At 43.1% G+C, this 26,575-nt stretch overlaps 1 protein-coding gene across 1 annotated transcript in view; it reads right to left on the reverse strand.

The window, feature by feature from the left end:
- Positions 1–26,575, reverse strand: part of NCKIPSD (NCK interacting protein with SH3 domain) — a 93,190-nt gene that overhangs the window by 49,943 nt on the left and 16,672 nt on the right. The window contains exons 2-3 of the mRNA XM_054035604.1: positions 4,100–4,212; positions 2,203–2,404 (exon numbers count right to left, since the gene is read on the reverse strand). Coding sequence (XP_053891579.1) covers positions 2,203–2,404; positions 4,100–4,212 — 315 coding nt within the window. The remainder of the gene's footprint in view (positions 1–2,202; positions 2,405–4,099; positions 4,213–26,575) is intronic.

The raw sequence follows: 26,575 nt of genomic DNA on the forward strand, positions 1-26,575 counted from the left end.
CTAATACATGCTTGGAGACACCCAGGTCCTGTGATGCAAAGATAGTTTTCAGAGAGTTAGCCTCTCTCTGCACATGAAAAAACAATGAGGAGTCCTTGTGGCACCTTAGAGATTAACACATTTATTTGGGCATAAGCTTTCATGGGCTAAAACCCACTTCACTGTATTCCATTAGGTGGGCGACGAGGCATGCGAGTCTTAGCTTACCTAACTGGAGAAGCAAACTCTTTTTGAAACAACATTTTAATTTGATTTCCCTCAAAGGCTGGTGGGTACCAAGCACTCTATTTGGGTAATCCTTGAGAATCAGACCCTGGTACAATGATGTGAGCCCTGGTTTGATATCTGTCAGCAAAAAATGTGTCAACTTTAAGAAAAGCGGTCTTTTCCCCCCATGGACTGTAACTCACGAACCCCTTGGTTAAATGGCCCCAAATTTAGATCACTGACAGTACCCCATGTCCCCACGAGATGTATCAAATTTCAACAAAATTTGATTAACAATATGGATTTCAGAGCACTTAGAACAGTCAAGCTTTAAACAAAAAGCTGGCCTTAACCTTAACTCCAGCAGAGATGTCACTCTGCTATAATACTCTAGATTTTTTTCTCCTCCATAGGAATTGGTCCTCACAGGACTACCTTAGGCTGATGAATTAAAAAAGTGTCCAGCTACACTCTCCATTCAGTTCAGCCTCTGAGAAGCAAGGAGGCAGCATCACTGTTGAAGTGTAAACCACCCACCAAAATCTTGCCAAAAGTTACAGTATGTGCAACAATAGGACTTAACTAGAAACCCACAGCAGTTAAAAGGTGTCTCCCTGTAAGCCTCTGCTCCTCTCAAACACCACAGGAAAGAGTTTAAAATGCATTTTCCCCCTAAAACAGCTTTAGAAGCAGAAAGGAGGAAATTACCTTACAGACAGGGTAGTGTGGCTTTTGCTTTTTTGCATAAGGTGTGGGAGGGATATTTCTGCTCCATTTTGTATTTTCGCAGTGTATCAGAAATATCCCCACCCAGAGGTTAATTATAATCTAATTAGCTTTTCAACATGGGCAAGCACATTCTAATGAGAACACACCCAAAGTTGTCAGTCTCATCCGTCATAGATGGGCGCCGTGCCCTCTTGTTAAGTCAAAGAATTTATGTTCCTTTGGCTCTTCCCTGCAGCCAGGTGAGTGCAGACTTACAAAAGATGATGGGAATTCAGCATTACTTGGAGGTTTGTCACACCATTTGGCTATCCTAAAAAAGCATAGCTGGTTTTCTCCTTTATCAGAGGGCTTTAGAATTGGGTCGGTTTGGCTGCCTACAGGGGCAGAGTATTGGGGTAGAGAAAGAAAGGATTTGTTAGGAAGCCTGTAGACCAGCCCCTTTTTATCTCCACAGACTTATGTTTCCTTATTAAGTCAGTAACAAGCCCCTCCTATCAGCAGTGACAGAGTAATGGTGCCACTATAAACACTCATCTTGGACAGATGCAGCAACCCTACCCCAACATGTCCCATCTCTATGAGGGGAACTCCCATCTCTTTGCTACCTCCCACCATATAATCAGTTACATAATCTAATCCAAACAATTGCTGCTAAGTCTGTCCTGGCCTGTCTCTTTGAAGACTTGTTGATGGCTTGCAGTAATTTTGTTTCATTTAGATAGAATTCTGCTTTTAAGTCACATTTCCTATGTTTTCCTCCTCTAATTCGTTACTACTAGGGGATGTTCACAAGAAAACAGGATCTTCACAATCTGAGCACAGGAATAAGCAGATACACAGAGGAATTCCTAAGGAACAGATATCCCGTTTTTGTGCAGGTTTAACAAGGAGGAAATAAAAGCACAGAAACAATATGACCTAAGCAGAACTAAAAACAATGTATTTCAAAGTATTCTCTGAGGAATCAGCAGCTCTTTAAAAAGGTGTCAAGAAAGAGACAGTAGCACAAACTAGAGAAGATCTTGCACGTTTACATAGTCTTGTATCCTCAGTGATCCCAAAGTGCTTTATAAATGTAAAGAATACACAGATACCATACCATCCATGTCTGGGATGGGACACAGCAGCTGTATAGTAGCAAACAGTGAAGCTACACTATAGCTCAAGGCAACAAGTGTGACTGAAACTACACAGGGAATATTATGTACGATACAAGAGGGAGGGACTCTTTAAGGAAGAATCTAGAAGAGGCCAAGATGCTGTTACCTGGTAAAGACCTTCATCATCCTCTTGGATCTCCGTGTTTGGCAGGCTGTGATGTCGCTCATAACCTGTCCGGCACATGCCATTGGGCTGTCGTGCTAAATCCAAAAGGTGATCACTGGAGGATGGGGTCATAATCATTCCTTGACTGGTTGGTGAGTGACCTTTGCGTGACACAGTCTCCTTCCGATGATGGATCAGTTTCCTGGCAGATGGAATGGGAACAGGGGCATTAGGGACACAGGTGAAGCGATGAAGTCAGTACCCAATGCCAAGAAGCTTAAGTCTGAAACTGGACTGTGGCTACAATAGACGTCTCCATAGTAAGGATCTTTACTGAGGACAGAATAAGTCCAACTCCACTGAACTACTGAGGAAGCACCTCTCCCAGAGGAGGGAAGGGTCTTTGTAAAAAGCACATGATTTGTGAATCAGGGTTCACAGGAGACATATCTCCACTTCATGGTATGGAAGGCTAGTTGTTATGCCACACGCTTTAGACTTGCTTGCACCTTAGCTCTATGACTCCCTTACAATGTCCATGATTGTTTGATTTGAGGTGAAGTAGAGATGCCTCAATCCATAACTCGTTAATTGTTAATGGTGTATTATAAAGACACCCTGCTCTGATGTTCGCTAATCCCAATAGATTTACATTTTTAAGCAATAAAGGAAAGAAACAAATACACCCAACTTCAGCAAGCTCTGGACACCAATTCAGCCTCTCTGACCACCACTGCTCAGGTGGGTTTTTATTTCAGGGCAGGGGAGTTATATGCCACTCTACTAGCTGCAGTTTCCTTTACATGATGCATTTGGCAAATTCAGCCTTGAAACCACTTTGTAGCAGTGTCACGATGCTGAAGTATCACTTCTCTGAGCAATCTTCTAAAAAGTGCCTAGGTGTTTCAGTGTCACTGGCTGGACAGCAGCTGCAGAAGGTACAATTACCGTGCTATCACCGGGGAAGGTAGAGTCCTCACCCTGGAGGAGCAAGGGCCAAGGGACAGAGATAAACAAGTACACCTCTACCCCGATATAATGCTGTCCTCGGGAACCAAAAAAAATCTTACCGCGTTATAGGGGAAACCGCGGTATATTGAACTTGCTTTGATCCACCAGAGCGCACAGCCCCGGCCCGCAGGAGCGCTGCTTTACCACGTTGTATCTGAATTCATGTTATATCGGGTCCCGTTATATCGGGGTAGAGGTGTAGTCTCTAGACCTTAACACTGCATCACTGACTTTAGGGGAGAGATGTTCTCTTGTTCATGTTTTAACCAAGAGCAGATTTAAAGATAAGGGTAAAGAGGCCAAGTGACCTACGAGCTTGGGGGCAGGAAGAAAGGAACCAGTGGGGCAGCTGCATCTGAGAGGGCAAACTGGAACAGCCAAAGAAGGTGCAATATCTCTCTTCCCAACCTGGACTGCAATTGAACCAGAGTATGCCCCCCCCCCATCTCCCTCACACTTGTAGAGAGAACTGTCAAGCAAGCCTCTAGCCAATGTGACGCTCTAAACCACATGTGGTGGGTTAGACTGGCAGACAGGTGCCCAGTGAGTTGGAGAAGCTGCTTTGCTTGGAGGAAAATGGAATTGTGGGCAGAGATTGAGAGGAGGCACTGCAGTGGTGATTGGAGACTCAGCTGTTCATCACCTGGCTCTCACATCAGTGAGTTGGAGAGCTCCTTGAGTACTTCAGTCCTTTGTTTACTTAGCAGCAGTGGGGCTCCAGTTACCAACTGCCAACCCGGCCATCCCTTATTAACCACACCCAGGACTGGAACACTGAGCAACCTCCCACCGTGGCTGTACCACTAAGTTCACTCTTTCCCTGCCTCTTTGGGACTTGACAGCTCATACTCTCTTCCCATCTGTCCCAGGTACTGGCTGTACTTACTGGAGGACATCCCTCTGCTCCAAGTTGTATTTGCCTCCATTCTTCATAGCTGCATTGTGGATAGCCTCAATAGCTCTGTCAATAGACTGCAAAACCACATCTTGTTCCAGCACCTATGGAACACAACATGCTACATGTTACCATATCTTCATTTTCAGATTCCTTTCCATCGCACTTCACATTAAGTGAAGCTGACAGCATAAGAAATCCACAGGAACAGGCAGTGCAGAGAACTCAGACGACTAATGGAAACAAGAGAAAGGCTTTAGTTGCCCAGAACCATGGCATATGATGATAGCCAGTGTCAACTGTCCTGGTCTGTTCATTATCTCTTTGAAGAATCAACTTTTTAAAAACTGATTTTTTAAAAATGTGCAGGTGTACACAAAATGGATTTCAGAGTAGCAGCCATGTTAGTCTGTATCCGCAAAAAGGAGTACTTGTGGCCCCTTAGAGACTAACAAATTTATTAGAGCATAAGCTTTCGTGGGCTACAGCCCACACGAAAGCTTATGCTCTAATAAATTTGTTAGTCTCTAAGGGGCCACAAGTACTCCTGTTCTTTTTACAAAATGGATTCTGTCTATTCAAGATTTATTGTTAGAGATGAAAAACACATCACAGCTCCATGCACTTGCCTTCTGGGCCCTGAATTCCAACAATTCATTACACAAAGATCAATCACAAAGAGCATGGAACAGCTCTTCAGATCAATTTCACATTCAGATTGCCACAGTACGCTTTTGAGTTTCCACTGCAACACATAGTTTGTTCCATGCTCATTCCTTCTGCTACATTTACCCACCTCTGGAGTAACATGCACACCAAGTATCTGGAGACCCTCTCATGCCAGTTGGCTATCGTACTGTTTGCCCTTTTATTGACATTTTTTCTTGCTAGTTTTCTAACAATTTTGCTGCTGAAATGGCTTTTCCGGATTCCCACTCAAGTCATCATTGTATCATTTGCTCTTCTAGTTACATGCCTGCCAGCCAATTTAGCACATTTTTTTTGTTGACAATACCAGCTTTTCAAGACAAAAACATCTAATTCATCAGTCAGACCATGTCCAAAAGCTTTGGAACAGGTTTAACTGTCATTCACAGTGGCTGTGCATTCAGGAAAATAATACTGCACCACATTGGCAGGATTTAAAACTGAAGCAGTTTCCCCAACCTAGTTGAATTACAGCTCAATCCTCCTATAACATGGACTTTGGACCTTCCATTCCCCAGTGATTTTGCACCATGGCTTTGTCTACTTAGACTTCAAATCCTAGATCCATTTCTCCCAACCCACTTAGCGGAGATGGAGGCAGACACCATGCTACAGAACCCGGGCTAGGTGCTTATCCACACAAGGCAAGTTGGACCAGGGCCAAATAGCTTGCGCTACAAGGAATGACTGGAATGAAAGAACAGGAAAGATTCAAGTTGGCCACTATGCTTGAAATATTCCTAAAAGATTTTGTATATTAAGACTTTATACATATTCAGCACCTTCCACCTGAAGTTCTTTAAGTGTTTTACAATCATTACGCAAGCCTCACTTTTAGGCACAGGGCAACTGAGGTCCAGGGCAGACATGTATTGGTGAGTAATTTGTGCAAGGTCACAACAAGTCAGTAGTAGAACCCTGAATATAGATAGTTGGGAATTAATACTCCTGGGCTGAGTGTGCTGACCATTAAAAAACCACTGCCTACATTCTCAGTTCAGAGCATGTGGGTTTTTTGCTTTTAATCAGGCATTCACTCCATCTGTCTGAATGCTGAGAATCTCCTTTCTTTTTCCTTGCTTTACCCCCTGCCCACATCACAGCAACCATTTATCTGGCCAAAGAGCATTTGGAAGCTCATCAAGGATGCACCTTAATTGGCCATGGGGGGTTGCTGCGGAGCAGCACAAGGCAATCCCTCTCCACAGGGGCTGAATGCGCTGCCTCCACAGCACTGGTGTGCAGGCTCTGATAACACACTATGTATTATTTATGCATTGATTAATTACTAAGCCAAATGTGTATTTACAGCAACCTGCAGACAACACTGAAAAATGCCAAACAAGGCAGGGAATGAAAGTGCCTCTGAAACACTTTGTTTTTTCGAAGAGACCATTTTTAGTTTTCTTGTAAGACAAGCGATAAGGAGAAAACAGCAGGGGAATCTGTTTTAGGAGACAAATCCAAAGTATGTTAAAATAAAAATATCTGCTCATTAAACACCACAGATGTGGGCTAAGCTACCTCTAACAGCCTAGCATGCACCTAGGAAAAAGCCCCCTCAACCCTTCCCCTCAAAGGCAGACTTTTCCACCTCTAATGACAGATCTAATTTAAAAGCCCAAGCAGGGCTTACTTGAATATATTTAGAACAGCGTTTGGGAAGGGAGGAAAGGCAAAGCATTTCAGAGAAGGCATTTCACGTTCTGAGAAGATAGGAGAAAACTTAGGTGAGCTGTGTTTCCCCTCTGGGATAGGGAAAGTACAACAGTAAGGAAATCTTCAGTGCTTCCCTCCCCAGAGGAGGGAGGGCAACTTCCCTGAAAGCTGCCAACAGTTTGTGACGGAGCAGGGAGCGGAGCAGATTTGACTGGGAATGTTGCAGGGGGGTTGCATTGGGGATGGGGGGACTTCCCTTGAAGGAAGCTACCTGAGCTGTAACCTGAGCCAGGAGGGGGGTTGGGAGAAATAACACCTTCTGCCCGGGAGACTGAACAATGGAGAGGAGGAGCAGAGGGGAGGGGGGAGAAAGCTGCTGGAGGAGTTTTGGTTGAGTTTCAGTTTTGGGCTGGGTGATGCAACGCAAGGAAGCTGGGGTCTAAGCTCCCTAAACCCCCCAGAAGGACTTGATTGAGGGGTTCTGGTTGTACCTACACGCTCTGCTTGGGACTGTGTTCCTGTCATCTAATAAACCTTCTGTTTTATTAGCTGGCTGAGAGTCATGATGAATCTCAGGAAGAGGGGTGCAGGGTCCTGACTCCCCCACACTCTGTGACACAGGTCTGCTTATAAAACTGTTTTAGTCCCTCAACCTGCAAAGCCCCTGCACTGCTTCCAAATGTCCTGGTTGAAGGTGTGATGCAGCACTTGCCACAGCCTCTCAATACAGTACCACCACTGAACTGGTCAAAGGGCTTGCTACCAAATGACGCACTTATCTCCCAGTATATACATTCACTGTGTCAAACCGCACAATTAAAACAATTCTGAGGCTTGCCACAAAGTGTGCACCGCTACCAAATCTTGCCACTGCATGATCTTATGGTGATTCATCTCACTCTTCCCAAGGCCCAGTGCTTTTAGTTAATCACTGCTCAGTTACATCTTCACTTAGACTGGAAGCTCTTCAGGGCAAGGACTACACCTTTGGTCTTTAAGCTCCCATCCTAGGCACTACCATAATAAACATCATCATAATGAATATAGTCACACCATAAATCGAGTGACTAGCCAGGAATGGCAAGCATAAGTCACCTGCACATTTCTTAATCAATCAAAATGGCATTGGCAAGGCAAGGCTCCACTGGGAGAAAAGAGAAATTCTGTGCAGTCAGAAAGGACCATGGATTCTGTAAAGGCAAAATTCATAGTTGGGATTGCAAATGTCTTAGGCCTGATCTACACGGGGGGGGGGGGGGGGAAGAGAATCGCTCTAAGATATGCAACTTCAGCTACAAGAATAGCGTAACTGAAGTCGACGTATCTTAGATCAACTTAGAATCACTTACTTCGCGTCCTCGCAGTGCAGGATCGATGACCGCCGCTCCCCCGTTGACTTTGCTTCCGCCTCTCGCCGAGCTGAAGTTCAGCAGTCGACAGGAGAGCGATCGGGGATCGATTTATCGCATCTACACTACACGCGATAAATCAATCCCCGATAGATCGATCGCTACCCGCCGATCCGGCGGGTAGTGTAGACATACCCTTAGCTACAAATTCTTTTCCCCCTGTAACTTAAGTAGCAGCCATCTCAGAAACTCAGAGCAATATTTGCACATAAAGATCTATTCTACTTGCATTTTCCCTCTGCTTTTTCCACTGTACTTTAAAAAGAGCATTACTTAGCTTCGTATCTGTGGTTCTTTGAGATGACTGCCTGAACGCCGGTGATTTATGGGGCTCAGAAGCATGAGGGCGGAATTTCTGAGCAGCAGTATCAGCTGGGGTTTATGCACACTCTGCTAATGCACATGGAACCCACACTAGCATAGCATGGCTCTGTCACGCTCTGCTGGCTGGACTATGTAGAGGTTTATGAATCTGCTACAGCTTTTGCTCTAGCAGATCTGGGTCTCGGCTCAGGCAGTAGAGACTCATGCATTTAGAACCAGAGGCGTGGAGTCTGACCTCCATTGCTGACATCTCCCTCAGAGGCATTTCATTATACAGTCATTCCCTCCACCCTGAGAATATCTAATAAGGTGTAGTCCCAACCATCACTTAGCATATGTCTACACCAGGGGTCGGCAACCTTTCAGAAGTGGTGTGCCGAGTCTTCATTTATTCACTCTAATTTAAGGTTTCGCGTGTCAGTAATACATTAACATTTTTAGAAGGTCTCTTACTTTGTCTATAATATATAACTACACTATTGTTGTACGTAAAGTAAATAACGTTTTTGAAATGTTTAAGAAGCTTCATTTTAAAATTACATTAAAATGCAGAGCCTCCCAGACTGGTGGCCAGGAGCCGGGCAGTGTGAGTGCCACTGAAAATCAGCTTGCGTGCCGCCTTCGGCACACGTGCCATAGGTTGCCTACCCCTGGTCTACACTAACCACTACAGCACTTTAGTGTAGACACTTACTACAGCGACTGGAGGGTTCTCCCCTCACTGCAGTAAATCCATCTCCTTGAGAGCAGGTAGCTAGGTCGATGGAAGAATTTTTGTATCAAACTAGCACTGGCTATATGGGGACTTAGGTTGGCTTAACTATATTGCTCAGGGGTGTGGATTTTTCACACCCCTGAGCAACGTAGCTGGGTCAATCTAATTGGCTAGTGTAGACCAGCCTTTAGCTTCTATCAAGCATCTACAGTAAGACTGAAGTAGTGGGAAAGAAATGCAGGTAGCATGTATCCCTGGATGGATGCCATTGCAGGAGCACTCAGTGTGATGCCCATGCATTTGACTTAGACCAAATCAGCAGGCCCACAACAGCATGGATACTGGATCATGGAGCCCTAAGTATAACTAAGTGGTATGGGGAACTATACAATTCTTGTTAGCTATTGACTATATGGACTATAAAAAAAAAAAAAAAAACTGTAGACAAGGAAACGCTACCTTTCCTGGAAGGGAACAAGGGCTGACAGGGATTAAATGGACACACTGATTACAGTGACTAGAAGAAAGTGAGTGGGTGGTTGAAGCTGCACTTTCTTAGATATCCCCAGGTGGGGGAAGTGAATGTACAAGGATGCAGCAGAGTGTACTCACAGGGCTATTCAGATGTTCCTTGCTTTTGTACCGGGCCACCGAGCCACAATTCTAAACAATAGTGCTTTAAGACGAATCAATAGAATACTCTTAGCTAACATGGATGGAGTCAGATTGTGATGAACTGGGAAAATATTTTGATTAATATTGTATGTCACTCAGTTTCCCTGTTCCATTTTGTACTGCTGCCTATTCGAACACATACACCTAAACCAAAGGGGGCTGTAGAGGTGCCAAACAAGAAATGTAAAACAATGACACAGATAAGTCCACTTCAGTTGCACAGTAGTTAAGATAAAAATTGATAGCTCCATCCAGACTAGAATGGGGTACCCTCCCCAAGGCCAACTGGGATCAAAGACGACAAAAATATTAAGAGACCACAGAAAAGGGAGAGGGGATTTGGGTCAGAAAGGAAAAGCTGACAGCTGGGAGATGGGGGAGACATTAGCTGGGTTTAGCAGCCTGCTCACAGCATGAGATAGAGTTAGCTGGGATATGAGGGACTTATGATGGTGTAACTAATACCAGTGTAGGCTTTTCACTGTTACACCTTTCTCTAAGAGTATGTCTACACTGCTATTAGACACCCACAGCTGGCTGTGCCAGCTGACTCGGGCTTGCAGGGCTGTTTAATTGCAGTGTAGAGTTCTGGGCTCGGGCAGCCCAAACTCTGGCACCCTATCACCGAGCCCAGAAGTCTACACCGCAATTAAAGAGCCCCATGAGCCCGAGTCAGCTGACGTGGGCCAGCTGCCGATTTTTAATTGCATTGTAGACATACAATAAATGCTGTGCATCTTTTGAAGAAGCTATTTCTATATCACTGCAAACATAGCGTCACAGACACCCAGAGAAAAAGGGCTTCTGGGTGCCAAACCCAGTTGGACCTGCTGAAGTAGTCACAGCTGGTGCCCAAGGGCTGTAAATCCAGGTCCCAGTCAGAGCAGGTGAATTGCAGAATTCCACCCAAGGCGTTAGGGTACATCTACACTGCAATTAAAAACCCACAGCTGGCCCATGTCAGCTGACTCAGGCTTCCAGGGCAAGACTGGTTAATTACAATGTAGACTTTCGGACTTGGGCTGGAGCCCGGGCTCTGGGAGAGCCCAAGTGGGAGAGTCCCAGAGCTTGGACTGCAGCTGGAGCCAGATCATCTACACTGCAAATAAACAGCCCTGCAGACAGAACCCCACGAGCCCGAGGCAGCTGGTATGGGCCAGCCGTGGGTGTCTAACTGCAATGTAGATATACCCTCAAAGGCTCAAGACTGGGGGGTGATGCACTTGATAAGATCCATAGATGGGACAGTGGCAACCACAGTAGTGACTGAGATTTTATTGAAAAAGCATTTATACGGATTTTCATTCCAGAAGAGAATGAAAGAGAAGAGAGATTAATTGCAAGCTTCTTGTTAAATCAATTAAAAGAAATTGTATCAAGGAGACTGTGCTCCATATCTGGCCTGGCACAGGTAGGCTGGACACCAAAGACAAAGCAGAGGGAAGAGCAGTTATCTCTGACAGTCACTGGCCATGCTAGTGTTGAATTAGTTATACCTCAGTCTATATCCTATAAAATGGTGCTCCTCAAACACAAGAAGAATCTCTTATGCATGTGAAATTCATTTAACTAACAGGTTACATTTAAATATGCCCTTGAACAGTATACAAGAATTGAGGTTTCCTTCTTTACAGCGTAGCAGAAGGAATTATAGAACCTTCCATAAATCAGTATTTCTCTTTCTCTACTGATAGCATGAGCAAACAGGAAGCATGTCGCTAGAGCTGGTCTGCAGGCTTCCTCTCTTACCCCGTAGCATGGAGATCAAACATTATGATGGGGGGGAGGAGAGGCTAATACAGATCTACACTTTGAAATGTGCTACTGGTCAGCTGTGCATGGTGGTACAATCTATGACTGGAGCAGTGCACCCTTCCCAGATCCCAAAGAGACAGGGATGGACACCAGCATGCATTTCTCATTCCTGATATCCTCATTCAGCTGAGGGCAGTTTTATCTTAAGGAAATATTTAAACCCTCTAAAAATCTGATTTTTTTTTCCTACTGAAAAATAAAATCCAGAATTTGTCAGTATTCTTGCTATCCCTCTCCCAGTACCAGGAAGAGAAATTTAAGTCGATTCAGGGTTTTAGCATTTCTCAGAAAACCCCAGTGGGTGTATTATGTACAATGGCATTCTAACCTTTCACCTCAACAGTCCTCCCTCCCTACTTCCCCAATACCACCAAAAATAAACTTTCCCTTCTTCCTCATTTTGCATTCATCTGCAAGTGTCATTCTGCAAAATGCCTGGGCTTTTTAGATGCAATCAGAGCGAAAAACTTGTTCAGCAGTCCAGAATAATCATACCTTTCAGACAAACATTCCTCTAGACAAATAGACCCTTATGGGCTGTCTGAGTGAACAGAAGATGGACTGCAGCCATGCTCTGTGCACACACGTGTGTAAGATTTACATATTTACTGCATTGGCCCATTACAGATTGGACAGGCCCTGCAAACTCTCCCTTCTAAAACAGACTTTTCTTTGCCTTTGGGACGGTTAGACAGAAGCTAACAATATTCCATCTCTTCCAGTCTCTCCCAATTCTTCATGATCATGGGGACATCTGATCACGTGCTTTAGCAAAGTCATTACGCACATTTCAGTGTTACCAATGCTGTAAGAGTGAGCATAGAATCATAGATCTGGAAGGAACCTTGGGAGTTATCTAGTCCAGTCCCCTGCACTCATGGCAGAATTAAATATCATCTAGATCATCCCTGAGAGGTGTTTGTCCAACCTGCTCTTAAACTACGGAGATTCCACAACCTCCCTAGGCATAGAGAGGGGCTCAGATGATTTTACCATCATGTCATTGCTCACGGTATCCTGACAGTAGTATGAACACCAGGCCCTCCATTAGCAGCTTAGTTCTGGTGCAGTAGCACTTTGATGACTGTTGAAATCAGGATATTTATTTTTCCAGTGCAGATGCACTCAAGGGCTATGATATAACACAAAACTGATTCTTTGTTACTCAAAAAGATTAGAGATGGACATTACCTAGGAAAGATATCAGCTTGAAAAAGCCTTAGTCTTTAAGATTTGCACTAACAAAGCAGCAACAAACTCATCCAATAACCAGCAGGACAATGACGATGTCAGATACAGTATTTATACATTATTACAGATCAAACCTGCACCCTTCACATTAACATCATAATAATCGTCAATGTAATATAAGATGAGCAGTTTAAAGAAATGATTGAAGCACTTTACCCTGAATATGCTTCTCAGAACAGATTTAAGTTCACATAGCCACTACTAGATGGCAGAAGTGAAACAAGAGAAAAAAATTAAAGAAGAAGAATCCACATTGACACAAGTACAAAATGGTAAGTCAATCTTGAGAAGTGACCCGTGATGGTTACAAACACCTACACAGGGAAAAACATGCACTTTCTTTCAGCTATTGTTTCTACAGTTGAAAAGGAAACTGCAGACCACTGTATTTGCTGAAGGTGCCATTCAAGAATGAAGAGAAAAATATGACAAGTTGGTCTTTAATGAAGCTATGAAAAAGGACAGAATTCCTCAAGGACAATTATTCTAAACTTCTGATATGGGTGTTTGGCATTCTATTTAAACTTCACTGAAAAAAAAAAAATCAGTAGTAGTGGTAGTTACAGAAGTCCAAAAATTCTTCCACAACCATCATTTGCCTCCAGTTTAATGACTGAAAAAGGAGGATTGATGTCCCAGCTCCTCAGTGATATTTGGTCTCTATCTGCATCCAGTTACCACAAGTATATTGAAATGTCTACAAAGCACAAGGAAACTTTGGTCAAAACATAGCACACATTTTATATGACAACTAATTACCAAAGCAGTCGAAGGTGGTTTTAGAGGTACTTGCCATATTACAGACTGATGTAGTCTCAGTTGAAATCTGTCTTGAATTGATTAGTAAAGAACTGGATCTACACAAAGAGAAAACTGAAAGACTATTCACAGAAGCTATGGAACCGTTCCATTACTTGGCAAACATCACTGATCCTAAAGACAAGTCATAGGATGGCATCCACAAGAGGAATCAACAGCTGAAACATGGCTGATGTAACCTAAAGCTGAGTTCCTCTCTTCTGTTCTAGCATTTAAGATTGAAGATCCATATTTCTACCCAAATCTACGTTTAGGAAGGAGGCTGCAGCAAAATGGTGGAAAATGGAAGGTAAAATCATGGAAGACAGAACAGCTGAGTTTAGAATGCTGTCATTTTTCAAAAGAACTCTTCTACATACCCAGCTCAGCAGCTATCATAGGATTGGTATGTGGAATCTTTGTAGCAAGCTAGGGCTGAAAAAACAAACTGGTAAAATTATATCAGTATCCAAGGACAGGCACAAAAAACTGGGGCAGATACAAAGCTTTATTGTATATCTACAGAATTTCAAGCTTTTAATTTTAGACAATTTTATGTTACGTTTACAAGATCAATCACATGCTGTGCATTGTGCTTTATCTAAATACCATTTTGCAGAGAGTTTTTTTTATTTGTGTCTCTTCCTCCACCAGTCATTTCTCTTCCCCCAGGGAGGAAAAAAAAAATCACAACCTTGTTCTGCTGTCAATACTCATATTGCCGATAACCACAGGCATAGATATTAGCAGCAAGTTCTACAGTTTGCTTCAACCATTTCAAGAGAGCGTCTGACTTGACAGGAGAGAGAAGGGAGAAAAATAAAGCTGACCTCACTCCCCATAGCCATTGCTTGCTGCTAGATCAATAGCAACCATCAACAAGCAGTTATTAGAGGGAAGCTGCCAGCAGTCTCATAGCACCTCTATCACCTGCAGGGTTGGCCAGGTGCAGAGAAAGAAAAGCTAGGGATTTGAGAGACAGGAATCAATGAGGGTGGCAGGTAAGCTGCGGATTTAGACTAGGCAAAACCTAAGTCTGCCACATGGAGCACAAATGTAGCTTTCAGGTATATGCTCCATAAACACAACCATATGTGCTTTATTAAAGCCACTAATGAGGAAAAAGCACTTCTTACCCTCAAGGGGCAGACTGAGCGGAAAGCCATCAGTTAATTTTTTTTCTGGACAGATGTGAGAATTGCACAAAAAGAAATGTAAACTAGACAGAAAATCCCAAGGACCTTTTTAGCAGCTGTTGCAACAGAACCCTAGGGCCTGAGAGAACAGACTGTGCTCCTTTCTACCCACCTTTCATTAAACATCAGCATAAACTTTAAAAAAGCCATGAGAAGTTCCTTAAACAAGGATTATTCTGGACTTGAGGATCAAAGACAGCCTGCCAGCTACAGGACCAGTTAACAGTCAGGCTGGAAAAGGAGCCTCCGGTGTACTGGACACAGATTATATTCAGCATGCAATCTGAGGGTAAGTCCGCACTACAAGCGCTACAGTGGCACTGCTGCACTATAGCACTGAAAGGGGTTTTTCCCCATTATTATAGTAAATTCACTCCCTCAAGAGGCAATAGCTAGGTTGATGGAAGAATTCTGCTGTTGATTAGCTTCATTTATAGTGAGTTAGGGTGACGTACCTACGTTGATGAAATTTGTCACAGCCCTGAGTGACTAAGTTTTAGGTACAGACCAGGCCCAAGAGTTTACTTACAGAAAGGCCTAATCACCACCCTTCCCCCAGTAATTTGCAGGATTCTTTCCACCAAGCCAGAGAGGCCCTCATCTTGATGGGGAGATGGTCCATACAGCGTTCATACTGTTTGCTCGCTCCATGTATATACTATTCAAACCAAGCCTGCAGGCAGCAGAGGTATCTGGCAAACAGCATTATGCAAGTACATGACATCATGTGACACAGGAGAGTAAGGCAAATCTGGACAGATGTACAAGGGTTGTGCATAACCTGATCTATAAGTCTGCCCATGGCAGATGCAAAGAGATGGTGCAGCAACAAGGTTCATGCTATGATTTTTGGACGTGGCCTGCCTTAAGATGCCAGTTGTCCACATACGGGAAGATGATGGTGTGATGGGTTCGGTCTCAGAGATCCCCTTGGGACTGTCACCTGATGTGCTGAAATTACCTCTGAGCCAGTTTTCCCTGCCAGCTTGGGACTCCAGAACTCTGCCTTATTGAGCCAAACACGCTAGCCTGCTGCAACACAGACTCAGGGTCTGTGCCATGCCACCAAAGCTGCAGACTTTAACTAAAAACAGCTCAGCAGGTTACCTGTCTCCAGCACCCAAAACCCAAATAAATCCATTTTACTCTATATAAAGCTAATACAGGGTAAATTCATAAATTGTTCATCCTCTATATGACTGATAGAGAGATATGCACAGCTGTTTGCTCCCCCAGGTATTAATCAGTTAGTCTGGGTTTATTAATAAACCAAAGTGATTTTATTAAATATAAAAAGTAGGATTCAAGTGGTTTCAAGTAATAAGACAGAACAAAGTAAGTCACCAAGCAAAATAAAACAAAAACAGGCAAGTCTAAGCCTAATACACTAAGAAACTGATTACAGGCAATATCTCACCCTCAGAGATGTTCCAATAAACTTCTTTCACAGACTAGACTCCTTAAGTCCCTGTGTCCTGGGCATGAGGACTCACCTGACTTGGACAGGGTTGGGGAGGGATACCTTCCCTTAGTAGATCTAGGAGGGGATCTGTTTTTAAGCTTATGAGAGTGCTTGTGTCTTACTGTCATGAGAAGGCCTAGATGAAGGGTCCTTTGCTCCAATTGTTTCTGCTCCCGAGTCAGACACTGAACTAGGAGGTGCACTCCGGGATGTCTCAGACCAATGTACAGAGGGGTCTCCCCTGGATTTGACCAGGGCCTGATGGCATGTTCCAAAGGTATTTCCAAAGCCGGAGTTCTATTGCCTGCCGCATCTGGCTAGGAAAGGAGTAGCAGGTACTGCACTTAGTGGAGATATGAACTTCTTCAAGGAAATAGAGGCAGTGCTAGTGGTCACTGCTGACTAAAAAATAATCAGGGGCAGGAAACACAATTCTTAAAGCCCAGAACACTGGACATACTCTAAATCCTGTATCAGGAGAGCAGAGAATTCCCCTGGGGCAGAGATTTTAACTACTATCTAAACTTATAAAAACTCCTAACAATAGCAACTATCTATATGAGAACGTTGAAATATTTACAAAAAAACTGTCAAAGAGTTTCAGTTCTGGAAATTCCAACTCAGGCCATGTGGCAGTAAGAAAGAACTTAAGAGGTTTCTGCACTGCCCCTTATGCCCTCTGCATGGAGCACAAGGAGAGCAAGGGAGCAGGCAAAGACCCAGGGACACTGGTTGCTAGAAGTCTCCGGTCTCAGGTTCATGGAATACACAGAGGGACCAGCACTCAAAGAACAAGTATTTGACAATAGGCTCTTCAAAGAAAGGTGTAACATGACCCAATGGCTGGAACTTGAAGCTAGACAAATTCAGAATGGAAATCAGGAGTAAATTTTTTAACAGTGAGGGTATTTAACCATTAGAACAATTTACAAGGTCACAGTGGATTCTCAATTATCCAATTTTGATTTAAAAATTGCCAGTATTTTTCTAAAGGATGTTGTAGCGGGGTGGACACCCGCTCCTGCCTGAAAGGGCCTGAAACAGCCCTGGGTGAAGGCTGGTGGCTGGGAGCTGCTAAGCTGGGCTGATTGGGGAAGCAGCTGCAGCTGGGCCATACCCTAATCAGGCTTCAGGTGGCCTATATAAGAGGCTAGGAGCCAGGTGCTCAGTTGAGTCTCTCTCTGCCTTCAGAGAGAGTAGGGCCTGGCTGCAGAGAGTTAGACATAGGGTACCTGGGTGGAGCAGGGTTGGGGAAAGGCTGAGGAGCTGGAAAGCCCCAGGCTGTGGCCTAGGAGAAGGCTAAGGGATACTGGGAGTGCAGAGGGCAGCCCAGGGCTAGGCCAAGGCAGCAGGTCCAAACCCAACCTTGCCGATGATGAGTGGCCTATACTGCAGTCTGCCCCAGAGAGTGGGGACTAGTTGGTGACTGGCAGTAGCCTTATCCTGAGGTGAGGTGGGGTTAGTGGGTCGGGGTTCCCCTGGGAGGGGAGACCCAGCGTGTGTGGGTATTGCCAGTGGGCAGCACCCAGAGCAAAGGGCACCGGGGTCCTGGGAGGGAAACGGGGGCCAGTGCAGAGGACAAGGCGGATCACTGGCCTGCAGAGGGCGCTCCAGAGGCTGGTGAACTAATTCCCTGGATGAGCAGCAGGAGACGCTGCAGAGGTGAGTCCGGACCTTCTACAGATCTGCTCTAAAATATTTTGGGGAAGTTCTCTGGCCTGTATTATACAGAAGGTCAGACTAGATGATCACAATGGTCCCTTCTGGCCTTAGCATCTAGGAATCTGAGTCAGTTATGAGTTCTAGGATTCTAGCCAATTAATGAGACCGTTGTGGGGAAGGGGGTCTGATAAGTGGGTGCTGCACATTAAACATTTCTATCAATTGGAGTTCCATTAATCAACAGTGAGACCCTCTGAAACAAGAGCACAGCCTGGGCTGACTTTTAGGACCAGGATAATATCACTGCACAAGTCAATAAGCCCTTAACAAGCACATGTGTGCTCAAGTGCAGGAGCAAGTTTTCAGAGTAAAGATTAAGAGGTGGCAGCACATCTGGGGTTAGAATCGGACACTGTCAGATGCCACTTTAAAAAAAAAAAGTTCATCTTTAGGCCTGGCATGCCACTGTTTCAATTCCCTGCTGTGCATTCTTCAGGAAGCCACTACACCGGGGTTAAGCAAACAGCAATCCCCTGGCTCGGAAAGAAGCGAAACCTCTGAACCAGAACTTCAGAATTTAGACAGCAAGATCAAATGTGGTTCACACGTACAGTAGTCCTTGAAGCCAGCCCAAGCTCTTACAAGGAAAGCTTAAGGCCACAAACAAGTTTAGACTTCCCAAATCTCACAGCTGGAAGTGATTTTCCCCCCATCCCCCCACCTACTGGAGCACACAAGATCATCCTTTGGAATAACAGCCACGTAATGTTTTCTAATACTGCTTTTATCTCATGCCATCAAGATAATGGAAGAAAAAGCCTGAAATCAATTCCAACAATTAAAGGGTTGTAGGGTTGGTAGTCAATAAAGATGATGCTAGGGCAGACACAAACTTCATTATTTAAAACTGAAAAGTTTCAAGGAATTCTGCTTTCTTCTGGCTAACTGGAAGAGAGCTTTCAGCTCCAATACCTTTGATTCTGCAAAGCTCAGGATAGTCTGACTCCGAAAATATTTCTGGAACATATTTCCAGAACACAGAGACACACACAAAAAACTCTTTACACACCATCCGTACATGACTCATGCAATATTATTAACTGGCACGTCACAAGCTTTCGTTTGATGCTACACATGACACTTTTTACAGATCAATACTATGACAGTAACGTGTTAGGTGTAGTAAGTGTTTCAGGCCTGACAGGAGCTCACAGAACACTGGGCCCTCTGCCAGTTGATCTTGAGGGGCTCTTAGGGTCACAATCTAGTATTTTGTCCTTTCACAAGAAAAAGCAAGCTACCCAGTTGGATTAATTGTACATGGCAGGAAGTGAATACAAAATTAAAATGGAGCTAACCCTCATCGCTGCTGCAAGTTAATAAGCCTTGAGTCCAGGGCAACTCTCTTTCTTTAGTGGTAATGGATCTTTGCTCAGAATACTGTTGCAGACTACCATGGGGAGGAGAGGGCGGGGGGAATACAGAGAAACAGATGCAGTAGCTGATGAATCATGTTTTCAGTCTCATTTCCATTCCTCCCACGTGACAAGTCTCTCACATTTTGTATCACAAAGGTTTTGTTGTGTGAAATAAATCAGGGAGAATTTGGTTTGGCTGAACTCTTCCATAAATGTCAAAGTTCTTATTTATTCAAGAGCCACCAGCAGCAAAATTGAAGTTGTTACTTTGGAACCCGATGCTTCTGCCATGATGAGGAGATTGGACAAACAATCAGGGCACGGGGTGGTCAAAGTCAAAATGATCCAAAGATTGAGCTCTAGAATAAAGAGTTGAGAAAGTTACATTCATCTTCATCAATCTCTGAGGAACCCAGTCTCACCAGACCTAAACTGGGACTGTCACTTAAAACACACAGGAATTTTTTAAACACACATCTGGCATTTCAGAGCTCCCCTGCTCCTGAACTTGCTGAAAAGAAACATGCTTTTGATTCCTCCCATGGGGCTAGTTTCACAACATCAGAAGTCATTTCCATCCAATGAGAAGGTAGATTTAACAACCAGTCAAACTCAATTCTGTACTGAAAAACTGCAGGTTGACAACTTTCTACTGCAGGAACAACTGTCTGTTGCACCAGTTGCTCGGGCTGGCAATCCACTGGCACAGCAATTAAGCAACGGGATGTATGCAAGGACTAAAATTTGGTTCACATCCCCACAGACTTCCTTACATCCCACAGAAGCCACTTATGGGAGCCAAAACTCTACAAGATCCAGTCTCCTCACTGGATTCTGGCATTTGAATAATAGAAATATTGTGAGCAGACCAGATTTCGTGTTCTTTTGATTCCATATAGGTCTCGGAGACAAACAGAGGTCTAAAAGGTACAAACACAAATGTCAAGACATTCAGGTTTATGTGAGTTCCTGCAAAAGTCCTATTCATCAAGACCCCACTGGCTGGGTTTTGTAGTCTCATGAAGCCTTTTCCCCAGAGCTACTCCCCTGGAGACCACAAGCGAAGATAAGGAAGCTGTTCACACCTATATATGGAAATCCTTGGCCAACCTATACAGAGAAGGGGGCACTTCATTTCAGAAGTGTCCAGGCAAGCCTCAAGACAGATGCAAGACATTTCACAATTTTGATCTAGGATTCTCACTTCCTCTAGATAATGGAGATTATGTAGGCTGCAGATTTAGAAGGTCAGGTGTTCCTATCTCATCCAATTTATGGAGCAACAATGACTTAGAAAGCCCTGCTCCCAGCCAAAAGAAAGATGAAGCAACTATGAGTTCTAAAAGATGAGCACAGGGCTGGGAGTCAGGAACCCGAGTTCTAATTTCTGCTCTGACACCAACTTTCTGGGTGATCTTTGGCAAATCACCTACCTGTCACCTGCCTCAGTTTCCCCAGCTGTAAAATGAGAATAAAATTTACCTAACCTTATAGGTGTAGTTGTGAAGCTTAACATATTAGTGTTTGTAAAATGGTTTGGGTTTTTCAGATACACAAGAGCAAAGATATGCCAACTATTACAATTAAGTAATTCAAAGTGAAACTCAACAACACCTTAGCAAAGAGTTCAAATGGAGATTTCTGTATTGATTGTCAAGGTTAGGGGAGGGAATGGGAAACATGCTAGGCCCATCTCTCTAGTGTAGCACTGCTGCTCCTTGAACCCCATTAATACAAGCACTTGGGGAGGACGCATCCAGTTTCAAAATTCTTCCTACCTTGCCTGATGACAACTCTAATCTTTGTCCACTTGCCAAGACTTGAGAATGGCTACTCCTTCCCCTTTAGGAGTTAATTCTCATTGACTCCTGAAGGGGATGACAAAGCAATCCATGTGCACACATTTAACGAATAATCACAAGTCCAACATGCAGCAAGAATTACAGTCTGTCACCCACCCTTGTCAGATCAGTTTCCTTCCTCTATGAAGTGCAGCACGGTTACTGCATTTGTTCAAAGTGGAGTCATTGCATGCAGAGAACACAGCCAGACATTTAACAGTCATGGAGAAGGCTGCTCTTCTCACAGCAATTAAATAAACTAGACTAGAAAGGGCATTCCTACCCCATCTGAATCAACAAGACACTTTGCAACAAACACTAATATAAACAACAGATCAGATGTAAAACAACGAAATCCACTGATTTGGGGTAGATCTATTACAGCTGGAGTACCAGTTGATCACCAAGCTAGCAGTGGACACATTTGGCCCTTGCAACAGTAAGAATTCTGTATTCAAAATGCATCTTGTAGTGAAATAAATTACAAAACTGGAATTGCTACTGCCAAGAAAAAAGGTTTCAGATTAACACCCCCGCCCTTTGGAACAACTATAGATCACATGCATTTAATTTAAAATCTTTGCACATGTAGCCCCACTAGAACCTATGACTCATAAAATTTGGGTTATGACGTTGACTATATTGGACCTTGTCTCTGAAGTCTAATTTTCTTGCAGACTGTACAGTGCTATGTATTAAAGCTATTTGTATTTCTTTTTCTAATAATACCCCTAGTGGAATTGATTCTTTTACCAGTGCCCAGGCCGACAGCTCAATTACTAAACAGATAATTTTGGCTTGGAATGGCATGAAATTTAAATCCTTCACCAGGGAACAAGCCAAGATGTTATTAAAAATTCTGTTTATTTTTATTTACATCTAAGATGTACAGGGAGGGGAAGAGAAAGGCAAGGCTGTTTCTTGGAACGAAAGCAGAGCTCTAGTAACAATGATGTTAACAGACAGATTCATCTGTTTTCCAAATTTCACTGTCAGACAAAGAGCTTATTTTATATTCTGGATATGATTTTTACCATGGCCACATAAATATGCCTGGTCCATGCAAGGAATGTCCTCAGATTAGTAAGGTACTAGGATATGGTATCTAGGACTAGAGCCTTGGTTAGTTTACACTGTCTTATGAGTCAGTTGCAAACAGAACAAAAAAGTGTATCTTCCTCCCTTCCCAATAAAGTATTTTGTAACTCTAAGCTGTTGTGCCACCACCTCACTGCAGAGGGCCCTGTAGAGACCCACCGAAGGCCCCACACAACCACCTCTGACTCAGACGAAGCAATAATCCCAATACTTACCCGACACATGAATGATTAAAGGATGGGAAAACATGCCTTATAGTAAAAGGCTCAAGAAGCTCAATCTTTTTATCTTAAAGAAGGTTAAGGGGTGACTTGATCACAGATTATAAGTACTTACAAGGAGAAGAAAAAATTAATAATGGGTTCTTTAGTCTAGCAGACAAAGGTATAGCAAGACCCAAAGACTGGAAGTTAAAACTAGACAAATTCTGACTAGAAAAAAAAGGTGTAAATGTTTACCAGTGAGGGTGATTAACTACTGAAACAGTTTATCTAGTATTATGTGGATTCTCCATTATCCAAGTCATTAATGAGAATACTGAATACTACCAGACCTAGGGCTGACCCCTGTGGTACCCCACTAGATACCTTCCCACTTTGACAGCAAACCATTGATTACTACTCTTTGAGTATAGTTTTTCAACCAGTTGTACATGCACCTTATAGTAATTTCATCTAGACCACATTTCCCTAGTTTGCTTATGAGAATGTCATGTGAGACTGTCTAAAACCTTGCTAATAAAAATCAAGATATATCCTGTCTACTGCTTCCCCCCTCCCCCGCATTAGGCCAGTAACCCTGTCAATAAAGGAAATTAAGTTGGTTTGACATGATTTGCTCTTGACAAATCCATGCTGCCAATTCCTTATAACTCTATTCTCAACATTGTTTAATAATTTGTTCCAGTATCTTTTCAGGATTTCGAAGACAGGCTGGCTGGTCTGTAATTCCCTGAGTCCTCATTGACCCCCTTTTTAAAGGCAGGTACTACGTTTGCCCTTCTCTAAGACCTCACCCATGAGCTCTCAAAGAGATTTGCTAATGGTTCCCAGATTGTTTTAGCTAGTTCCTTAAGTAGCCTATGATTAATTTTGTCAGGCCCTGCCGACTTGAATACCTCTAACGCACCTAAATATTCTTTAACCTGTTCCTTCCCCCTTGTTAATATTAGTTGTGCTGAGTATCTCGTCACCATTAACCTTTTTAGTGAAGACTGAAGCAGAACAGGCATTAAACACCTCAGCCTTCTTCATCAGTTATTAACTCTCTTTCCCAGCTAAGAAGAAGGATAGTGTAGGTATTCATTTTTCCTCTTGCTCCTAACTTACTTAAAAAACCTCTTATTGACTTGTATGTCCTTTGCTAGGTGTGACTCATTTTGTGCCTTAGCCTTTCTGATTTTATGCCTACATGCTTCGGCTATTCTTTTGTATACTTTCTTTGCAATTTGTCCATGTTCCCACTTTCTGTAGGATCCTGATGGAGCCATATTAGCCTCTTACTATATTCTTCTTATTTTTCATTCGCATCGGGATACTTTGCAGCTGTGTTTTTAACTTTGTTTCCTCAAGAAACTGCCAGCTCTCCTGAACCTGAACTTTTCTCCCTTAGATTTTCTTCCCATGGGACCTTGCCTATCAGTTCTTTCAGTTTGTTAAAGTCTGCTTTTTTGAAGTCCATTGTCCTCTGTCCATATCTAGTACCTTTCATCTAAGTATCTCAATGTTTTGACAACATTAATTTAGCCTGAATCCTCCAGTGAGGTAGGTCAGTACTATCCCCATTTTACAGACAGGGAACCAAGGTATAGAAAAATTGAGACCTGCACAGTCATGCACCAAGTCTGTGAAGAGAAGCCTAACTCCAAGTCCTGTACCTTAACCACAAGAGCATGCTTCCTCACAAACACCACATGCAATGTAATCTCAGACCAGAAGTAAAGACCTTGCCTGCAAACAGGACATCTGTGTTTGCTCCCCACCATAGACAGTACATTCCAGGGACACATCACCTAGTAAGAGCAATGTACAGATGTGTCTGAAACAGCAACTCTTCCCTTATAATTAAGCAATGGTCTATCATTTGTTCAGCTGTAAACAATAGGAAAGATTCTTTGATACAAAATGTATGCAGTATATGTGTAACTTTAATTGATCTCTTAATTAAACAGATCTGAAGTCTCAACATCACAGACCAAGAAGTAGTGAGGAAGTAGTAATACAAACTTAAGCAGCAGAAACTGAAAAACCAAAAAAACAAGGTATGGGCAATTAGATGAAAACTAGCTGTGAACGGCTCAAGGCTGAGGCTAGACATTGGGGGGGGGGGGGGGGGGGGGGAAATGTGCTCCAACCAATACCAAAACTCTGACTGTTGCAAGACACTGAATGTGATGGGGAGGCGGCAAAATTGACTGAGTCACCCCAGAGACACTTTCCACCCTCAATATCAACCAATCTACTAAAGTGCTTCCTGAAGCCCTAGAGGACAGCACACACCAACCCTTCATTTTGCATCTTCCCTTCACACTCCTTTCTCTTCCCTTACCATTAACAGCCTCAAATACAATAACCAAACCCACATTATTTAGGAATGAAGCTGTGCTCTCAAGATGCATGCTTATACCATTAATTGATTTTAAGTAAATGGAAGTGCCATGTTCACCTGAAAGCTGCATTTGACCCTTTAACTCAGTTCTCAACCAGGGGTACATATACCCATGGGGGTATGCAGGAGTCTTCCAGGGGTACATCAGCTCATCTAGATATTTGCCTAGTTTTACAACAGGCTACATATAAAGCACTAGCAAAATCAGTACAAACTAAAATTTCATACAGAGAATGACTGCTCTATATACTATACACTGAAATGTAAGGACAATATTTGTATTCCAATAGATTTATTTCATAATTAAATGATATAACGAGAAAGTAATAGTGTGGCTGTGACAGTTGTTTTTTTATGTCTGATTTTGTAAGCAAGTAGTTTTTAAGAGAGGTGAAACTTGGGAGTACACAAGACAAATCAGACTCCTGAAAGGGATACAGTAGTCTGGAGAGCCACTGCATTAACTGGTTTCAATGTAAAACCTCCACTTTTGGGCAATCACTTTGAGACCACTGATGGTCCCTCTTGCCCCCCTTTATGACCACTGTACACATTTATTAAGCATGTTCATGAATGTAAAGGGTTTGTCCTCTGGGCCACCAACATAGCTCACATGCAGCAATCCAGGGCATGGAGACAAATTTTATTGGATTTAAAAAAGCCTAATTATTTTTAATCAATGTGCCTCAAGTGATGAGAGCTTATCTTAGCAGTCAAACGCGCGCGCACACACACACACAAAAGGCTAAAGATCACTAGTGTATTTCTACTTTAATCATTCAAAACTGTGAAACATTCTAGAATTTCAGGTTAAAACATGAAGTCTTCAGCTATGGTAATTAGAAAGGGCTATAATTCCCTTGACTGAGTAATTTAATTTCAAATAAAATTTCATCTCAAAGCACTAGCGGGCCCTGACATATCTTCTCAGCTATTCTGACAGCCTGAAGAAAAATGCTGTTTTATTTCTTGAGTGCTTAGAAGTGCAGGCTCAGCTGTAAATCACTACTCGCTCCTTATTCTCTAAAATAAAACTTTATTCTTAGCCTAAGTGCTTATTCGGGACTGTGTCAATGCCCTGATTAGGCTCTCTTGCCCGTTAGAAGCTCTGCCACATCAGAAGCACACAGAAAAAGCTATTCAAGTGCCACAGAAATTTAAGAGATTTACATAACAGATTGCACTTGTATATACATTTATCTGCACTGTTCAAGAATGAGTTCCGCTTCTTACAAGGGAATACTCTATTTCAGGGGTAGGCAACCTATGGCATGTGAGCTGATTTTCAGTTGCACTCACACTGTCCGGGTCCTGGCCACTGGTCCAGCGCGGGGGAGAGACTCTACATTTTAAATGAAGCTTCTTAAACATTTTAAAAACCTTATTTACTTTACATACAACAGTTTAGTTATATATTATAGACTTATAGAAAGAGACCTTCTAAAAACATTAAAATGTATTACTGACATGCGAAACCTTAAATCAGAGTGAATAAATGAAGACTCAGCACACCACTTCTGAAAGGTTGCCGACCCCTGCTCTATTTATATAGGGTGAAACCCTGTACTCACTGATGTCAGTGTCAAAATTCACAGACTTAAAGAGGACCAGAATTTCACCCATTTTATCCATAAGCTATTGTGGAGAGCCTTTATTAGGCAGAACTTACCCACAAATGCTTCCACTCCCATGACCCCAGGAAGTGACCAGTATTTGCTCCCTCAGAAAGAGAGTTAAAACCTAATAGAGCTGATGGTCAATTGTACACCACTGTGCACTTTACTATATATGTAACTTTGAGTTCATATTGCGGTCACTCTTGTCTTTCT

The sequence above is a fragment of the Malaclemys terrapin genome, chromosome 7 (assembly GCF_027887155.1).
Source record: "Malaclemys terrapin pileata isolate rMalTer1 chromosome 7, rMalTer1.hap1, whole genome shotgun sequence".
Classification (NCBI taxonomy): domain Eukaryota; kingdom Metazoa; phylum Chordata; order Testudines; family Emydidae; genus Malaclemys; species Malaclemys terrapin.